The sequence below is a fragment of the Chiloscyllium punctatum genome, chromosome 3 (genome assembly GCF_047496795.1).
Source record: "Chiloscyllium punctatum isolate Juve2018m chromosome 3, sChiPun1.3, whole genome shotgun sequence".
Lineage (NCBI taxonomy): Eukaryota > Metazoa > Chordata > Chondrichthyes > Orectolobiformes > Hemiscylliidae > Chiloscyllium > Chiloscyllium punctatum.
The window spans coordinates 88,986,057-89,001,696 of NC_092741.1; the positions used below are offsets into that span (position 1 = coordinate 88,986,057).

The 15,640-nt window shown below is 40.2% G+C and overlaps 1 protein-coding gene across 8 annotated transcripts in view; it reads right to left on the minus strand.

The window, feature by feature from the left end:
• LOC140462502 (microtubule cross-linking factor 3) overlaps positions 1-15,640 on the minus strand; it is an 80,116-nt gene that overhangs the window by 22,803 nt on the left and 41,673 nt on the right. For 4 of the 8 annotated variants that reach the window (XR_011954535.1, XM_072556014.1, XM_072556010.1 and 1 more), the window contains exons 6-8: positions 8,526-9,740; positions 7,715-7,895; positions 1,500-1,637 (exon numbers count right to left, since the gene is read on the minus strand). Coding sequence is in view for 6 of the 8 variants with exons in the window: in XM_072556014.1 (XP_072412115.1) it covers positions 1,500-1,637; positions 7,715-7,895; positions 8,526-9,740 (1,534 nt within the window). In the remaining 2 variants the exon portion in view is untranslated. Of the gene's footprint in view, positions 1-903; positions 1,144-1,499; positions 2,674-7,714; positions 8,007-8,525; positions 9,741-15,640 lie in introns of those variants that run through there. The other 4 variants (XR_011954536.1, XM_072556013.1, XM_072556015.1 and 1 more) reach the window with 4 other exon arrangements.

Below are 15,640 nucleotides of genomic sequence, written 5' to 3' on the forward strand. Positions count from 1 at the left end.
CTATCAGAGGCAGAACAGATCCTTAGTATTGTGCGAAGTCAGGATTCTTATCTCACACAAACGTTTAGTATACTCATTCATACAGTGTGACACAGATTCCATGGAACGAGTCTGTTAAGATCATGGAATGCTGCTACTTTGACATAGGGACCTCATTCTGATGAATACAACACAAGCTATGTCATGCAAATACAGTCAGTCATTGATTGCACGTGCTCTCCAAGGGTGGCACAGTGACTCAGAGGCTAGCACTGCTGCCTCACAGTGCCAGGGGCCTGGGTTTGATTCCATGCTCAAATGACTGTCTGTGTGGAGTTCGTACATTCTCTGTGTATGCGTGGGTTAACACTGGGTGCTCAGTTTTTCTCCCGCAGTCCAAAGATACGCATGATAGCTGGATTGGCGATGCTAAATTGCCTATGCCAAATTGCCCATAGTGTCCAGGGATGGGCAGATTAGGTGGCTTAGCTATGGAAAACAGAGTTACAGGAATAAGGTGGGGGGGGGGGGGGTGTCAGAGGGTCAGTGTGGACCTGATGGGCCAAGTGGCTTGTTTCTACATTGTAAGGATTCTATTCCATGATCCCCATATCAACAAGAATGAAAACATTGCATTTAAGAGCATGTCATTGAATACTTAATTCACAGTGCTTGGAAATCAGTTCCCTCCCTTGGTGCAGCCTATGGGATTTTGGATTGTCTTTGTGAATTTTGTAGGTGACACTTTTAAGATCAACTGTAATTCTGCTTCATAAACATGACTATCTCAAATCCGTAGTTACCAATGACATAGTTAAGATTATTTGTGGCCAGGATTTGTATCCCACACATTTGCTCATCAAGTATGTTTCTGATGGAGGATTCTATAATTTCAGAGAACTTTAACTTGCATTGTATAAGTACCTGATAAAGCAACTTCCTCTTAAAAGGAAGAAACATTGGTCACAAGTAGAGCTTGATCTCATGTTCAGATCCAAAAAACACTGTGGTACCAGCCATTTTTAATTTCCATTTGAACATTTCTAATTCAGAAGGTGGTAGAAGGCAACACAGATTATGCTGTGCAGAGTAAAAGTTGGCACATGATATGTATGCAGCTATCAAGAAAAGTCAGGTTCCTTCCTGGGTTGTGAATTGTGATACCTGTGTAGTGAAAAATCTGTTGTTAAAACTCAAATATCTGGCCAGACTTAAAGAATGAGGAAATGAATGAAGTACTTATACTTTCTCAGTATAGTTCAGTCTTGAGCTGCCTTCAAGAACACTTAACCACAATTGAGTATTACTTACTGGACCTCAAGTATTTTCGTTTATTTTATATAGTAGTAATGATTCAAAATTCTGTAAGATTCTGATTTCTGAAAATAATTGGTACTGATAACATTTTACCATTCTCATTAAATTGGCCAGAAATATGACAAGATCACTTCTGCAAATAGATTTCTGCAAATAAAATTGACATTGACTGAACTTGTTGCAAAATAAATTTAAGAAATCACCTGGAAATAGATGGGGTATTTTCAAGTTCCTCTTCACCTCGTGCCAGGACACACATCCATCCTTCAGAAGTATCAAGGTAGTTGCTAGTTGCATTGTAAATGTCCAATCATTTTGACACAGAAGGACTGTTGAAGTAACTTGAATAAATACGTTACTTCCACATTAATTCTTGCTTTCAACAGTATTACATACAAAAGATGGCCATATTGGAACAGCGATATGAGTTTGTATGCTTACAAGTTCCCCTAAAAGCCAACTGCTGAATTGTTATGATTAATAAAATGGGAAAATAGGTTCAAACACTTCTGATCAACAATTACAACTGAAGTATTGGGAAGGACTAAATTCTGTATAGATACAGGAGGAGTTGATTGACAGAAATTTCCATCCAGGCTGTAGTGATAGCTGGCTCAGTTGGAACTTCTGACTAATCTGCAAACAGAACACTAGTTGAAGGTTATTCCTCAATTTTGAAGGTTTATGGTTGGCAAAAGCTGCTGAATAACACAGGAGGGGTATAATGTATTTTTTGTCTAGTCAAAGACTGAGTTTTGCCAATCCCAAAGTAGGCACTTATCTGATTCAGCTGGTCCAAATAAATGCAACTTTACTGGGAAACCATAACAATCTCTCAAGTTTTCATAGAGGAACAGAAGTTAGCTTGAGCAAGGTGATATTTGCTCAAACCATTACTCAGTATATTCACTTCTCGATTGTTAAATAGAACTTCAAAACTTTTCTATGTCTGAGTGGTACATATCGCAGACAAAATAACGTGCTAATGTCTGTTTCCATGGCTAGATTTTCCTGGAAATAGTTTCCAGCCTGTCACCTGAGTCATAGCATGAGGGCCACCAATCTATGTCCAGTATGGTTTACTACCCAGCAGGGGGAAAAAAATAGCATTGTAGTATGAGACCAATGTTCTGGTATTTGGAACTGATATCCAGAGCACTGGTAATTGCACCAGTATCTCCTACAGGAGACTCTCCTGTTTTTACTACCTGCTATAGGCTACTGGAAGGATTTGTGGTGGATAATCAATCTGCTTGGTCACATCATGAACGCAACAATGGCCATAAATTTCTAAGTGAGACTAGAACCTAGCCCATCTGGGTCAGAAGTAAGGATACTACTCACTATACCAGAATAACTCCATTACTGACAAATTAGCTGGTTTAATTATTAATATCCAAACATGACATTTGTAACAGTTCCAGAGCATGTGTGAGAGACAGGAGGGGGGGGGGGGGGGGGAAGAGAGAGAGAGAGAGAGAAATCATGAGCATAGAAAACCTTTGGGCTATGTTTACAATATGACAAAAAAGTAGCAACAGCAAGTTTACAGTGCAAGAGACAGTCTTCAGCCTATTGAGTATGTGCTGGTCCTTATATGAGGAATCTGAAACTAATCTCACTGTTATGCTCTCTTCCATAGCTTCTCTCTGCTTCAGTTTCAAATGGTAATCTCCCCGGAAAGGATTAAATACTTCAACTCTTCTCTTTGGTGAGCCAACCTGTGTTCCTGTGTTTTATACCAAAGTAGTTAAACCAAAGTACTGGCCCATCACCCATCATTTATCAATTTTAAGCTGGTGAAGCCTTGTCTGCAATTTTTCTATGGCAAGTATATAAACTTCCTGAGTAAGGAGACCAAAACTGCACATAATACTCCAACTGTGATCAACAAGAGGCTGTACGGTTTCAGTAAGACTTACATGACCCTACAAAGAAGGCCAACATACCAGATGCCTTTCTAACCTGACGCAACTGCATGCTTGCTTTCAGCGACTGGTGTACATTAACATTTCCCAAACTATTATCATTTGGAAAATACCCTGCCATTCTGTTTTTCTGACTGAAGTGATTGACTTCACATTTATCTTCATTATACAGCATCTGCCATGCATTTGCCCACTCAACTTGTCTAAATTCAGCCTATTGAGTCTGCACCAGTAAAACTACGTAAATCCAAATCAATCCCATTTTTCAGCACTTGGCCCAAAGGTTTGAATGTTATGAGATTTCAAATGTTCAGCCAAGTACTTTTTAAAAGGTAATGAGGTTTCCCACCTCAATTACCTTTGCGGAAGTGCATTCCAGATTCCCATCACACACTGGATCAAAAAACACTTTTCCTCAAATCCTCTCTCAACCTCCTGCTTTCCACCTTACGTTTATGCCCCTTGTTACTGACTTTTCAACTAACGGGAGTAACTATTCACCTTGTCTATTCACTCAATCATATACACCTCAATCAGGTCCCATCTCAACCTTCTCTACTCCAAAGGAAGCAACCCAAGCTTATCCAACCTTTCTTCATAGCTGGACAAGCAGGAGGCTGGAAGAACACAGCAAACTAGGCAGCATCAGAAGGTAGAGAAGTCAATGTTTCGGGTGTAACCCTTCTTCAGGGACTGGGGGTGGGCATAGATGGAGCTGCAGATAAAGGGTGGGGAAGGAGTGGTGAGGTAGGGATAGGTGGACACAAGTAGAGGATATGAACTGGTTGGTCAATGGGAGGATAGAATCCGTTTGGCAGTTGGAAGGAAGGGTCGATTAGGGGAATGGAGGGGAGGCGGAGGGGCTGGAAAGGGAGTCTGAGGATGACAAGGGAAGTTGTTTTAAATTGGGGAACTCAATATTGAGTCCTGCAGCCTGTAGGCTGCCCAGGCAGAATATGAGCGGTTGTTCCTCCAATTTGTGTTCTGATTCGTTGTGGCAATGGAGGAGGCCAAGGATGGTCATGTCAGAAGGGTATTGGGAAGGAGAAGTAAAATGGGCAGTGACTGGGGAGGTCAGACCTAGCTGAGATGCTTGGTGAAACATGCCCCAAGTTTACGTCTGGTCTTCTCTACTTTGGGGAGACCAAACATAAACTTAGGGAACAATTCGCCAAGTATCTCAGCTGGGCCCTCAAGTGCCGACCTGACCTCCCCAGTCACTGCCCATTTTAATTCTCCATCCCAATCCCTTTCTGACATGATCATCTTTGGCCTCCTCCATTGCCACAGCCGATCAGACCACAAATTGGAAGAACAACACCTCATCTTCTGCCTGGACAGTCTACAGCCCACAGGACTCAACACTGAGTTCTCCAATTTCAAATAACCTCCCTTGTCATCTTCCGACTCCCTTTCTAGTCCCTCCCCTTCCATTCCACTCCTCTCATCAACCCTCCCTTCCAGCTACCAACCAGATTCTCACCTCCCATCGACCAACCAGGTCATACCCTCTACCTGTGTTTACCTATCCCTACCTCAACCCCACTGCCTCCTTATCTGCAGCTCCCATTACACCCATCCCCAGTCCTGAAGAAGGGTTACACCCGAAACATTGACTTCTCCACCTCCTGATGCTGCCTGGTTTGCTGTGTTCTTTTAGCCTCCTGCTTGTCTACCTTGGATTCCAGCATCTGCAGTTTTTTGGTCTCTTCATAGCTAAATGTCTCCAGAGCAGGGAACACTCTACTGAATCTCCTCAGTATCCCCTCCAAAACCGCATTCCAATAGTGGGATAACCAGAAGTGTATATAGTACTCTGGCTAGGGTTGGTTAGCTCAAGTGACTGCATGGCTTGTTTAAGATGCAGAGTGATGCCAACAGCATGGATTCAATTCCCATACCGGCTGAGGTTACCATAATGCACTTGACTTCTTAGCTTCACCGTTCATCTGACGTGTGGTGTCCTTCAAGTTAAACTGCCACCAGTTTTCTCTCTCTAATGAGACAGCAGCAGCCCTATGGGACTGGGTAACCTTACGTCTACTCCAGCTGTGGTCTAACCAACAAGACATCCCTGCTCTTATAATTTATGTTACAACTGCTAAAGGCAGTGTCCTCTATGCTTCTTAATTATCTTATTAACCTGTGTCCCTTGCAAGGATCTGTGGACAAGAACCCCACGATTCCCCCTTTCCTCAGTTTCCTCAGGTCCTGCCATTCATTGACTATTTCCTTGCCTTGTTACTTTTTCCACAATGCATCACCTCACACTTTTCATCTGTCACTGAAGCTGTGAAATTTAATGGCTTTTGAATCCTGAAGTTACTATTAACCAGAACCTGGATTGGACTAGCCATATAAAAAGTGGTCATAAGAGCAGGTTAGAGGCAAGGAACTGTGCAATGACTAATTTATGTCTAGATTCCCCAAAGCCTGTCCATCATCTACAAGGTACAAGTCAATAGTATGATGGAATGCAGTCAACATACCTGAATGGGTGCAGCTTCACCATCATTCAAGAAGCTCAACACCATCTCTGACAAAGTGGCCCACTTGATTGTTACCACAAACATTCACTTCCTCCATCACTGATGCTAAACAGCAGCAGTATGTACCCTCTACAATGTGCAGTGCAAAATGTCAAAGCTCCTTAAACAGCATATTCCAAACTCATGGCCACTTAAATTTAGCAAGGAAAGGGCATTTGCACGTTCTTTTCCAAGGCACTCAATCGTGATTTGGAAATATAATCACTGTTTCTTCACTGTCACTTGGTCAAAATCCTGGAATCCCCTTCCTGAAGGCATTGTTGTCCACCTACAACACCAGGACTGCAACAGTTCAAAAGGACAGCTCACTACAGGTATTGCCTTCTAAATGGCAACTAAGGATTGGCAGTAAATACTGGCCCAGTTAGCCACATATCACAGAAATTAATTTTAAAATTGTCACACAATCCTCTGAGACAAAAGAAATCTCATCTCTATCATGAAAGGTTGACATTTAATTTTTAAAGCAGTACACTCTAGTTTTGCCCACATAGAGACCAGTTCAGGTATGGATAATAAATTTCCTTCCCCAAAACAGGGAAGGAAAGGACGGCACAGTGACTGCAGGGCAGCACAATGGCTCAGTGACTAGCACTGCTGCCCCACAATGCTAGGGACCCGAGTTCGATTCCAGACTCTGGCAACTGTCTGTGTGGAGTTTGCACATTCTCCCACTGTGTGTGCGGGTTTCCTCCCACAGTCCAAAGATGTGCAGTTTAGATGAATTGTCCAAGCTAAATTACCTGTAATGTTTGGGGATGTGTAGGTTAGGTGCATTAGTATTGGAAAATGTAGAGTAATAGGGTAGGGGAATGGGTCTGGGTGGGATACTCTTTAGAGGGTCAGAGTGGACTCGTTGGGCTGAATGTCTTGTTTCCACACTATAGGGATTCTATGATTCTAAAGTGTATTGGGACAATCTGATTGTTTCATGGCAACCATTACAGAAATTTATTTGATTGACTGAATTTGAATTATCCAGCTGCTGAGGTCTCTGTATTTCCACGTCTCTATTACAGTGGATCAAGCCTCTGGATTACTAGTGCATTAACGTCAGCATAATGCTACCATTCCTGCCGTATTATTACATAATTAGATGAAAATGGTAAATCATATATGTATTGCTAATCCATTATTAGTTAAATACCTGTAATCCGCTTATTTCTTGATTTTTATTTATTTTGAAATGTTTCTTAATCTATCACTGTCCATTTTGAGTCTGGAATTTACTGGTGATGTTAATGAATGGGTCCTTAATTAGACCACCTGGCATATCTCCAATCACTTATTTAGCAATGTGGACATAATGTTTTTAAGTTGTTAAATATTCTGTTAGAATGCTGGACAAGGGCTGTAGTGGCACAGTGGTAGCACCACTGTCTCTGGATCAGAAGAGACACCTGCTCCAGAGGTGTGTTATGACTTTCTTGAACAAGTTAATTAGAAAATATCTTAAAATGTTGGACAGAACGATGTTACATAAACCTGTTGAACAGTCACCAACTAGTATTTTGCATAGTAATTTCTTGGTTTTGGTCTTAAAAAGACAATGGATTAAAAATGAACTCTTCACTGCACAGAAGCTTACATCAAAATACGGCATCCTTGTAGTCTTGAGTGCTTTTCATGCTGGCATAAGAAATGTTGTGGACCTCAAGAGAAATGGCCATCAAATGTATTTGTGACATGGTTCCTTTTTGTCTGAATTATTTAAGAATTGAACAATATATACTTCTTCAAATTTGGACTGAGACCATTACTGTGATGTCACAGTGAAATAAAATAGCACTTATTTTCATTTTCTATCCCTACCTTTGTGATAAGAATTTGTTACATTTATAGGGAACATACATACAAGTGAAGTACAGCAACTGTTATAACAGCTCATATCATCCAACACTAACTTTAACAAAAAGAGAAATAATTCAGAAGATCACTCACCCAATGGCTTCATATAAAAGGTCATCTTGAAAATTGGTAGTCTCCAATATTTTACAAAGCTTTGCATATAGTAATTCCAAAATGTCTTGAAAACTGTTATTTTGTGTTTGCAGAAGTCTTGATGAAATATTAAAACAAATAAACAAACTAAAAAGATGGTATACTCAAGTAGATGGAGATTCTACAGAACAAAGAAAAGCGTGAAAAGAAAAACCAATTTGAATATGGTAGCGTAGGACAATGATGAAAATAATACAAGGATGAGTATAAGCAAAATAATAGGTTGAAACATCTGGACAGGCAAATACAAAAAGCAAGAATTACCATTAAATAACAGTCATACATATATCAACAGTAGCAAAATGATTTTTCAGTAAATAGATAAATATCACAGTATAGTCTCATGAATATATTATTGCAGATAACACATTGAACAATTTCTGTACACAAAACTAATGACTTGCTGAACTTTACATGTCATGACAGATAAAGCTTGCAATGCACACCACTGACCTTATCCACAGTTTCTTGGAATTAAAAGATAACATTAAACTAAATCTATGAAATATTACATCATGTGTTACTTGGGAATCTACCAGAATATTATTGTGTACGTCAGTAATCTGCTCTCTTAAATGCTACTCAAAATATAGTGAACTGGCCCTTTGTGCTAAATGTGCTGTTACTTACAATATAATAATCAATAATGTACCCACCTACAGTTTAAGATGTATGATACAGAAACGTAAATCATAGAATGGAGCTGACAACAATTTAACTATATTTAACATGGGATACTTGATTTGTTTACCTGACTGACAGACAAAGGTTCCTCTGTATTTTTTTCATCTGTTGTTTTTGGAACCTCTAGTCTGTCTATGAAGGTCTGCAGCTCCTTCCTAAATGCTTTCATCTGAGCATTGATTCTGTAGAGAAGTTCATGTTCTCTAATCCTGCTGCTGTCATCTTCTTCTTCCATTCTGCCAAATAGGTCACCATTTGCAACATAAATTCTTGCTTCAGTTATAATTGTGCTTGTGTCTGTAATCAATCGATCTATAGTTCTACTCAGTCGCTCTGCCTCCAGCCGTATGTCTGACATCTGTTGTCTGTCCTTGAGGTTTTTTTGAAGCAATCTGCCATCTGTAGAAAATAAAGACCTAGGCGGAGTCTGTAAACACCTGATATTGCGAACTTCTTCTGAGTCACTTTCCCCACCAATGGGACCCTCTCTTTTCCTATGAGGAGGTCGAGAATCATCATCACTTTCTTTTTTTCCTGGGTCACTTTCTGCATCGCTATCTCGGGGACTGCCACGGATGCCCAAATGGGAAGCCAGGTCATAGCGCTGCATATTGGACATCAGCACACGATTTTCATACTGTAGTTGCATGACTTTGCCACTGAGTTCATTGATTTGCATTCTGGCTGCCTTTAGTTCTTCTTGAAGAACTTCTGTTACTTTGGAATTATCACTATTCCGGGAGGCATCCTGCATGCTTCCCGTTTTATACTTGTATTTACTGACTTCAGCGGAAAGTCGTTTATTTTGGTCTTCCAAGTCAGCCAGGTTTCGTCTTAGCAATTCAGCTTCATCCTCAACAAGCTGCAGGTTCTGTCTTAGTTCGGACACAGCTTCACTTTGATCCCGAAAAGCAGAAGCACCAACTCCAATATAATCTTCACCACTTGCTCCTTCTTTTTCATAGTGGCTCCTTATATCATCTAACTCAGCCTTCAATCCTCTATTTTCAACCTCAAGCTCAACTATCTTTCTCCCTAGGATATTGGCTTCTTCTTCCACCAATCGGAGACGAAGTTTTAGTTCAGCTTCTCTGGTTGTAGGAGGCCCTCCTGCTTCACCTTTTGGCAAAGGACTATCCAGATCCCCATAAAAGGATCTGTACTTCTGCAGCTCGCATTCAAGTCTATCTTTTTCTTTGTCAATTTTTGCCATTTTCTTACGCATTAAAATAGCTTCTTCTTTGACAAACTGTAGCTGGCATTTTATGTCATCGTTGTCCTCCTTGGGGCATAAATAATAAAAAAAACCTCATGTCTACAATTTGAAGTAACAAATATCAATGAAGCATGACAAACAAACAAATGTGATTTTATAAAACTGAGAATCAATGAATCGGTACAATGGTTTCTTCTCATGCTTCAGTAGATTTTAGTTGAATAAATAATCTCAGACAGTAGCCTGTGAGCAGTTCAAAATAAAAAATCTATACCTGCATAGCCCTATTTACATAAGCAAACATGCCAAGTTCCTTAGAACAGTCAAAATTTAACTCTGAGCTACATATGGTGCCAAAGCTACACAAGATGCCAGAAGCTTGCTCAAAGAGATGGGCTTTTAGAGGATTATCTTAAGGGAGGAATGAGAACTGGGGCTGTGGACATGGAAAGGGGGTGGTTTAAGGAGGGAATACCAGAGCTTAGGGTTAAAGGCGCAACCCTTAATGTTGAAACAATTAAAATGGGAAATGCTTAAGATGTGAGAATTACAGCATAGACATCATAGAGCTTTGGAGGAGATTACAGAGAAACAGTGGGGTGAGCCCATGGAGGGATTTGGAAACAAGAATGAGAATTGGTGTTACTTAACCAGGAGAAAACTCAGGGGTGACAGGTAAAGTCCATTAGAAATGGATCATAGAAATGCACTTTTCAAATTAAAATCCATCTCAATTCCTTGAAATACATCAAAATGTATTGACAGCATTACTTTGTCAAAGATTATGTCATTAATCGGCTGATCCAGATTCAGATTTAGGAGGAAGGATGCTCCATGCTTCCAGCTCATGTATTTGTTTAAGGGCAAGCCATACTCAGATTTTTGGGGTTTACTTTATTTACGTTAATCTGATGACAATTTGCATAATATCAAAATTGGAAGTAAATTTCTTTAAACACAAATTACTTCTACAGATGGATTTTTACAATTTTTAAGAGGTTAAATTGAACAGATTGAAAGACAGGCACATACAGTTGATTGTTCTCAGATGTCAACACTGCCACTTATTGCAATATATTCATCTGAAATAAAAGCTAATCTCTGGCAGTCATGTCAAAAAGGCTCGTAAAGGAATAGTTCAAAGTTTCTTAGAACCAGTGGCTATTTAATAATATGAGAGCCCATGCTGTTAGAGGTAGTATACTAGCAAGGACAGAGGATGAGATAACTAATAGAAAACAGAGTCAGGATAAGTGAGACATCATCAGGATGGCAGCTTGCAACTAATGGAGGGCCACTGAGATCAGTTCTGCAGCCACAATTATTTACAATATATATGAATGATTTGGATGAGGAAAATTAATGTACTATAGCCATGTTTGCAGATCACACTAAAATAGGAGGAGAGGTTGACAAAGAAACTGCACTTGGTTATAAGCATGTTACATGAGTAGGCAAAAATTTGGTAAATGAAATATAATGTGGGAAAACATTATTTATACGGAGAGAGACTGCAGATAGCTACAGAACAGAGGGATTTGTGGGTCCTCATTCTTGAATTATAAGAAGCTAGCATCTAATTTCAATGGGTAATAGGGACAGCACATGGAAAGTTGGCCTTTATTTCAAAGGAAGTGGAACACAAAAGTAGAGAGGTTTTGCTAAACCTATTCAAGTCACTAATCAGGCTACAGCTGGCACAGTGCAAAAACTTTTGAGTCCCTTATCTAAGGAAAGATATACTAGCACTGGAGGCAGTCCAAGAAGATACATTAGGCTGATATGGATAAGAAAGCACTCTCTAATGAGGAAAGGTTAAGTAGGCTTGACCTGCTCATTAGAATTTAGAAGGCTGAGAGGCGTCCTTATTGAAATCTTCAAGATTCTTAGAGGACTTTACAGGGTAGCGCAGAAAAGTTGTTTCCTCATGTGGGAGAGTCTGGGACCAGAGGGTATTATCTCAGGATCAGGGGTCATGCATCTAAGCCAGGAATGAGGAGGAACTTTTTTCCCTGATGGTAGTCAATCCGTGGGATTCCTTACTGCACAGGGTTGTTGAGGCTGGGTTGTTAGGATATTCAAGCATGAAACAGACAGATTTTTAATCAGTAAGGGAATCAGGTTTATAGGGAAAAGGCAGAAAAGTGGAGTGGAGACTTCAGATCAGCTGTGATCTCATTGAATGATGGAGCAGACTCAATAGACTGAATGGCTTATTGCTGCACCTACATCTTATGGTTGAAGGTGAGATCTTCTAAAGTCGGTTTCAAAACCAAAATAGAACTCTGGAATATAGAAGTACCTGTACATTGTACGCTTTAAAGTCACTTCAGACTATATTTCATTTATTCCACAGCTTACATTGCATGGCTATTTTGTTCTAATATCTCACTTTCTAATAAATGCATGGAAATAAACAGCTGGGGTGAATTTTCATGACAAAATTGATGTGTTAGGGTCAGATCAAGATTTTAATATTTGAACAGTTCACTTGAATCCAATCCATATTCTGCCATGTTTAACAAAGGTGTGACTGGCAGTGGATAGGTGAACCACTTCTGGGGACTTGGTTGGTCATTTTTAAAAAAATTAATTTGGGGATCTGGGTATTGATGGCTGCAGCATTTGATGTCCACACCATGTTGCCACTGATATGGTGGGTACAAAATGCCTTCTTCAATTGTCACAATCCACTTGTTGTAAATAGACCCACAATTCCATTTGGAAGGGAGTTCCAGGATTTTGACCCAGTCACACTGAAGGAATAGTCATGCTGCTACTGAGCTATGATTCAAGATGGACAATGAAGTCATCCACCTAGAGCAAATTCTGCACTATCATGGTGCTCAACATGTAGGAGTAATCAGCCAAGGGAGTGTGGAATCAGTTAATCATCAGTGGATCTGGTGTAATGAGACTTCATGGAGTCCAGAGTCAATTTAAGGACTCCCAGGGCTACTCCCTTCCAAATGTATACCACTATCCACCATTTCTATTTGCTCTGTGCTGCTGTGGGACAAGACATACCCAGGAATGGTGATGGTTATATCTGGGACATTTTCTGAATTGTATGATTCCAAAGGTACGACTATGTCAGGCTATTGCTCGATTAATCTGTGAGACTGCTTTCTCAGTTCTGTCAAAGGGGGACTTTGCAGGATTGACAGGGCTGAGTTTGCCATCATAATTTCTAGTGCCTTACTGCAAGCTAGGTTGGCTGTCTGTGTTTTTCCCCTGAGACTATTTAAGCAGTTGATACAATCAAATGACTTGCTTAACCAAGACTCAAGCTGTGGGTCTAGGATCGAATGAAGGCCAGACCAGGTAAGGATGGCAGTTTTCCTTCCCTAAAAGGCTTTAGTGAATCAGTTGAGTTTTGTGCCACAATTGTCATTGGATTCATGGTCACCAGTAAACTTCTGACTCAAAATTATTTTTGATTTCAAATTGTATCACCTATGTGTTATATTCAAACTCGGCTGCCCAGAACATTACCTGATTTATCAGTTGAGAGTCAATGTCACTATGACATTTTCCCCCTAATTACTTTAAAAAGAATGACAACCTCACACTTAACTTGTTTTTTAGGTTAAACCTAGTCAACCAGACTGTCCAGGCGTCAGGAAATAGAGCATCTCATGAGTGCCCGAGATTAAGTGCCTTTACATCACTTCTGGTGGGCCGTGTGAAAAAGTAGTGTTTCCTCTCAGATCAAACCAACCAGCTTCCCTTTCATTAGGGCAAAGCCCATCCTGATACAAAGATACCCAAACTGTCCAATACAGCCCCACCACACACAGTCCATTCTCAAAGGAGAATGGAATTCACTGAACAAACCCCACACCCACCGGAGATCAGACTGACAAGTACTTTGCCCATTCCTACTAGCTGCTGGAGACTCCTTACTGGGAATACAAATCTGTTCTGAAGTTTTTTGTGCCCAAATAGAAACCAAGTCCATCCAACAGGTTGACCTCCAGTCAGTGATCCTTCTATAGAGAAAAATAATATGCACCCTGTGGAGTCAAATCTCTACAGCATGCAGTAACCCAAAAATTACAATCTACAGAACAGAAAACCTGTCCGCAAGACTGAGCCTTGAGTGGATGAGTGGATAGATAAAAACTGTACAAAACAAAAATACTGTGGATGTTGGTAATCTAAAATGAAAGTAGTACATGTTGAAAATACTCAGCAAATATGGTAACATGTTTGGAGACAAAAATTGTTAAAGATTCATGATGATGACCCATCATTAGTTGAAAATGATTCTTGCCCCAAATTTTGGGTTCGGGGCCAGGATGGCATCTTCTTACAGCACTTCTTTTTGGTAGAACAATGATTTTTACATTTAAAGACTATGCCCATCAAACAAGGACAGCCAAGGGTCACTATGAAAAGTTACGCCCAGGTCACACATGGATTTAAAAAGGGAGACAGAAACAGGAGCAGTCCATATAGGTAATCAATTAGCTATGACCAAATTAATATATATCCTAAACAAAATTTGATTAGAAAAATAATAATAATCTGTGCCATCTTGTCAGTATACAATAACCTCGATAATTAGTGAAATTTGAAATTCCACCTTAAAGAGTTTAAACGTTGGCTTTAATCACTGAATCATAGAAATTTAAGGCACTGGAAGCCATCTGGTTTATGCATCCAAGAAACAGCTGTTGTGCCAAATCCTACTGTCCAAGTCTAGGTCCAAAGATTTGTAGGACACAGTATATTCAAGTACCTTTTAAATAGAGTTTCTGCCTATACAGCCCTTTCAGACAGTGACTTCCACATCTCTTACATCCCTTAGATTAAACAATTTCTCCACAACACCCCATAAATTCTAGTGTCAATTATGTTAAAGGTATGCCCCCTGTTTATTGCCCTTGGAACAAAGGGAAAAAGAATGCAAAAAGCAAACAAGTAAAAGTAGTTGATGGGAAGCAGACAGACCAGAGAGCAAGACTGCAGCTAAACAATGGTGACAATCAGTGCAAGAGAAGAAAAACAGTCCAAAGAGAAATGTGTGAGAAGTCCACAAATAAAAGCGGTGGCATAGAATTGGCAAAAGCATATCTCAGTCTTCAACTTCTTAGTTTCTAAGAACAAAGTGAAGTTCCTGGAGGAAAAGGAGTGTGCACTAGATAGAACGCTGAAAAGCTTTAAGTAACGAGTCCCAGAAATTAGCGCTCAATCTAAGTGTTCAGTGCTAAAACAAAGCCAGCTTCAGGGAGATGCAGGAAAACACATCTGAATTTGCATTGCACAACGGAAGGAGTGTACGTGTAAAAATTAATGTTGCGCTATTGGATGATGTCACCAAGGGACACTATGTGGCTGAGAAATAGGATAAAACTGAGGATATACCCTTGGGAAGTAATGTGCTGAAACAGGAAGAGGAATCATTGCAAGTGATTATCTGATAATCATTAGAGAAATAAGAACAAAACCAGATGGGAGTTACAACACACTGGATAACTGGCATAGACAAGGATGGTGCAGTCAGACAGGTTGAGATGAATGAGGAATCTTGTTTGGAGGGAGCATCACATCAGTTATTTGTGGGCATCCCGACTGTTTTTTCAAACAACCCATCACTAATAACCCACCATTGGGGCTTCTATCGCTTTAAAGGAGAAAGATAGTGGGCAAACAGTGGGCCGCAGCTCTTTAGTCCCAGCAGTACCAAAGCTGAGATGGCCACTCATGGAACTGCATCTGAGAGGACACAACAACAGACATCATTCTCACAAGAAAGTAAGTGGAGTCTGAGGTCACTGGCATCAATCAGGAAGGCCCCAGAAAGGCTCATTAGGAATTTGATAAGGATAGATGAGTATGTTGAGGACGGGTTAGGTAGGATGGACAACCAATGTAGCCAGATCATCCCATTATGGGCCACAGGATGCTCAATCAGGAGGAAGTTGTGCTCCATCACAAGTCCAGGATTCAAAAGTTAGTCT